The following is a 4,671-nucleotide window of genomic DNA, read 5'->3' on the forward strand; positions in this document are numbered from 1 at the left end:
GTGAGTTGAGGTCTGGGAGGTGATATGTGAGTGTATTCCCTAGTAGGAGGTCATCACTGTACATGAGAGTCTGGTGAGTTGAGGTCTGGGAGGGTGATATGTGAGTGTATTCATCAGCAGGAGGTCATCACTGTACATGAGAGTCTGGTGAGTTGAGGTCTGGGAGGTGATATGTGAGTGTATTCCCTAGTAGGAGGTCATCACTGTACATGAGAGTCTGGTGAGTTGAGGTCTGGGAGGTGATATGTGAGTGTATTCCTAGTAGGAGGTCATCACTGTACATGAGAGTCTGGTGAGTCGAGGTCTGGGAGGCTATATGTGAGTGTATTCCCTAGTAGGAGGTCATCACTGTACATGAGAGTCTGGTGAGTTGAGGTCTGGGAGGTGATATGTGAGTGTATTCCCTATCAGCAGGAGGTCATCACTGTACATGAGAGTCTGGTGAGTTGAGGTCTGGGAGGCTATATGTGAGTGTATTCCCTAGTAGGAGGTCATCACTGTACATGAGAGTCTGGTGAGTTGAGGTCTGGGAGGCTATATGTGAGTGTATTCCCTAGTAGGAGGTCATCACTGTACATGAGAGTCTGGTGAGTCGAGGTCTGGGAGGCTATATGTGAGTGTATACATCAGCAGGAGGTCATCACTGTACATGAGAGTCTGGTGAGTTGAGGTCTGGGAGGTGATATGTGAGTGTATTCCTCAGCAGGAGGTCATCACTGTACATGAGAGTCTGGTGAGTTGAGGTCTGGGAGGCTATATGTGAGTGTATTCCCTAGTAGGAGACTAAAGGAGACTAATTAATATGTAACTGGGATGCCACTCATTAATCATTGCTCTCTAAGGAAACTTTAAACTATATATTTTACTTTATAAGTTAGGATCAGATGTATTATTATTGTATCATAGACAAAATTCACCTGTGGCCCTCTGTGTTATCAGTGAACTTTGTTTATCAGGAATGGTTTGCTGGTCGTCTTCAGCAGTTCACAGATAGTTTGTCTGGTCGGTCCACAAGCAACCTTGGCCCACCATCCACTAGCCCAGCTGTAAGTAACACTATTGCACGTTATCATGTGGACACTAATCAATATATTGTTTGTTTGTTGATCAATATCTAAATGTGAATACCAGTATATTGATTAAAACGTGATCCAGCACTACTTCTAGTTTGTGTAAACACATGATAACTTTAGCAAATGCGCACACTATTACAAGTATTTTTTAAATATAGACACATTTGTTTGTTATGTATTTCTACAGTGTGGTGACATTTGTTTTTCTGATGAAGTATCTGCTCATTATTTTCTAAAAAAAAATTTGTTTTCACTCATCAAATTCTGCAAAGTACATCCATTCACTATAGTGTCTCTTTTTCTTTATCAGGACATTCCACCGGTATCAGAGAAAACTTTAGCGTGAGTACTGCAGTCATGAAATAATATACAGTGAACTTCACTTAAAGCAAATTCAAAGGGATTACTTTGAACACTATAATAAAGATGCCATTTATTTATCCACAGTAGCCGATTCTTGAATCTAGCCTGAAAATAATATTAGCCATGATCATGTCACCGAGGTATGATGGCACACTGTGAACAAAGTCACCTAGCCTGACCACTAGAGCAAATTAGTTGCCTCAGTTGTATATAGGTTACAGGAGACAAATTATAACCCAGAATCCACCATGGAGACTAAGAATGAGAAGTACCCTCAATACCGCTTATATGCTTGTAGGTTAAGGGACTTAAAGGGCCACTGATCCAGAGCGATTCTTGTTTTGAGCCAACATGTTAATTGCTGTGATCAGCTGCCATAGTGACCTTTATGAAACCTTGAAACCTCTCTCGCTGATCCCCCTTTGCTAGATGTGTACAAGATTGATGGATCACCCATGCCCCGAACAAAATGGGTACCCCGTACCCACCCCTTTAAAACCATCATCACCCCCTAGCCATAAATATGAACGGTCCCTAATGTGTTTATGCTGCATGGCATGTAGTTAGTGGGTCTTCTGATCTGTCTGTGCAATTTTGTTTTATAGAGGCATGAACACACTTGTCCAGGATTTCCGCGACCTGGCAGAGATATGTATGTTGCTGTTACACCTGGAGGTCCGAGTTCACTGCTTCTACTACCTGTTGCCGGTAGCTAAACAGGTAGATACTTGGCTGTTTAATTGTTGAGGTAGAACACAAGTGTTATGAGTTCCTGGAAAGAGGTGTATCGTGTTATGACTCGTGAAGTGACGTCTTGTATTACAAAATGTTATCAACCAATTAGTAATGCAGCACAAGCGTGAATAATTCAGGATCACTTTAATTTAAGGCATATTATAAATGTTTATGTGCATGAAATGCACATTCATAATCAGATAAATGCATGTGTATTACTTCGTCTTACAGTCCAACTATGCAGGGCCAATAGATGACCTTGACCCTGACTCTAATGTCTTGAAGCTGAACAAGGATCTGACCAGCATGGAGGAGGTCCTGGCACACAGCCTGCAGCCCAAAAAGTTCAAGTGAGTAGATCAAACACTGTATGACACCCTAAAGGTCAAGCGAGTAGGCCAAACACTGTATGACACCCTAGAGGTCAAGCCAGTACACCAAACGCTGTATGACACCCTAGAGGTCAAGCGAGTAGGCCAAACATTGTATGACACCCTAGAGGTCAAGCCAGTACACCAATCTCTGTATGACACCCTAGAGGTCAAGCCAGTACACCAAACACTGTATGACACCCTAGAGGTCAAGCGAGTAGGCCAATCACTGTATGACACCCCAGAGGTCAAGCCAGTACACCAAACACTGTATAATGTCTACGTTAGTACACTGAACACATAATAACACTTGATGGTATGGGTACAATGTGTGAAGCTCATTTCTGGCGTCACCCGCCGTGATATTGCTGCAATATTGCTAAAAGCGGTGTATAACCAAATTCACTCACTTGATGTTAGTTGTTCTATTGAAAGGGGAGATAACTCTTTGTATATTCCCCCACTGTTTGCATAAGTCCTTGTGTTATGGGTTTTCTGATGTTTAAGACTGACTGACTGACTGAGTTTGGTTTTACGCCGCTTTTAGCAATATTCCAGCAACATCACGGCGGGGGACACCAGAAATGGGCTTCACTGATGCTTAAGAACATCCATTGCTTTCTTGATTATCTTATGAACAGTTGTATAACATTTCACAGACTTATTAAAGACAACTTTATCTTCCACTCAAGCATAAGTATTTATGATATTCAAAGGAGAGTAAACACTGCCGTCCAAATGCGTATAAGCCACGAATTATTAAGTGCTTGGGGGAGATAACTGACTGACCACTCTTGACAGGTACATCTTTGAGAGTCTGGGATACCTGGTGTCTTCCATCCTCATCAACAGTGTCCATTTCCTGAAGAAGATCAACGAGAATGGCATCAAGAAAATGTGAGTGATGGTGTGAAACAGCTGTACTATTGCTGACCGAGTCATTAAACTTAACTCGTTCACTTCTTTTTAAGTCAATAAACACAGATAAGAATTATCCTGAAGTAATGACCAGTGATTAATAACTACTTTGCAAGTTCTGCATGTGAGAATGAAATAACTAGCTTTGTTATTCTGGCTTCAGGTGCCCGAAACATCCTGGCCATCCAACAGAACCTGACCAACATCACATTAACCCGGGAGTCGGACATGGACAGGGCCAGGCTGTTCTACGAGCTGCTATACCTTACCCCCGATGTAAGTAGAAAAACACCCAAACTACTGTTGCTAGGCAGAGTTGCTTCTCTTACAGGCCGTCCCTTACATTTGAGTCTCCGAGGTTCACAAATATACCCATGGTGATAAGGTTCTTTTTCTGTTCCCAGGACATCTTGAACTCAATAGCGGAGAAAGGACCGCAGTTCACCGGTACGGAGTACACCCAGTTGATCCAGCTGTACCACCGCAGTCACCCCCGGCATCAAGGTGGCGGTGCAAGACGGCCACATGCAGAGATTGCTGCAGATCATTGAGAAGGGACAGAATGAGACCATCAGCACCTGAACAGACAGTTCATGGACAATGTTACACAGGGTCACATCAGTGTTTCTCAACAGGCACTGTTACCTGATATACTGCTTGTACTATGTTGCACATCTTTACATGTTAAGGTAACTGAAACAAGCAGCTGTTGTAAAGTGTTGCAAATATCAACAGTGTATAGTCAACAATCACCATACAAGTTATGTACAATGTTGCAGCTGTATTACAGATGAAGTGGATGGTCACTGTTTAAATACAGTGTTTATAGCAGATGAACAGCTGTTTAACAACAGCTGATGAAGCAAGCACATGCACAATGGTATAGTGTTTATAGCAGAAGAACAATCAGGTTGTTGTACAGTGTTGCAGCTGTTTTGCACAGTGAGTGAGTCAGTTTAGTTTTACGCCGCACTCAGCAATATCCCAGTTATATGGCTGCGGTCTGTAAATAATTGAGTCTGGACCAGACAATCCAATGATGAACAGCATGAGCATCGATCTGCACAATTGGGAACCAATGACATGTGTCAACCAAGTCAGCGAAACTGACCCCCCCGATCCCGTTAGTCGCCTCTTACGACAGGATAGTCGCCTTTTATGGCAAGCACATGGGTTGCTGAAGACCTATTCTACCCGGATCTTCACGGGTC

At 42.8% G+C, this 4,671-nt stretch overlaps 1 protein-coding gene across 1 annotated transcript in view; it reads left to right on the forward strand.

The window, feature by feature from the left end:
• The window catches only part of LOC124267564 (exocyst complex component 4-like), a 43,636-nt gene extending 39,167 nt beyond the window's left edge, over positions 1-4,469 (forward strand). The window contains 8 exon segments of the mRNA XM_046702511.1: positions 957-1,046; positions 1,384-1,415; positions 2,042-2,156; positions 2,403-2,521; positions 3,344-3,442; positions 3,628-3,736; positions 3,865-3,974; positions 3,976-4,469. Of these exon segments, the coding sequence (XP_046558467.1) occupies positions 957-1,046; positions 1,384-1,415; positions 2,042-2,156; positions 2,403-2,521; positions 3,344-3,442; positions 3,628-3,736; positions 3,865-3,974; positions 3,976-4,042 (741 nt within the window). The 3' untranslated portion in view covers positions 4,043-4,469.
• The last annotated feature ends 202 nt before the right edge of the window (positions 4,470-4,671 follow it).

This window comes from Haliotis rubra, unplaced genomic scaffold, assembly GCF_003918875.1.
Source record: "Haliotis rubra isolate DU_JTF1 unplaced genomic scaffold, ASM391887v1 Scf132, whole genome shotgun sequence".
Lineage (NCBI taxonomy): Eukaryota > Metazoa > Mollusca > Gastropoda > Lepetellida > Haliotidae > Haliotis > Haliotis rubra.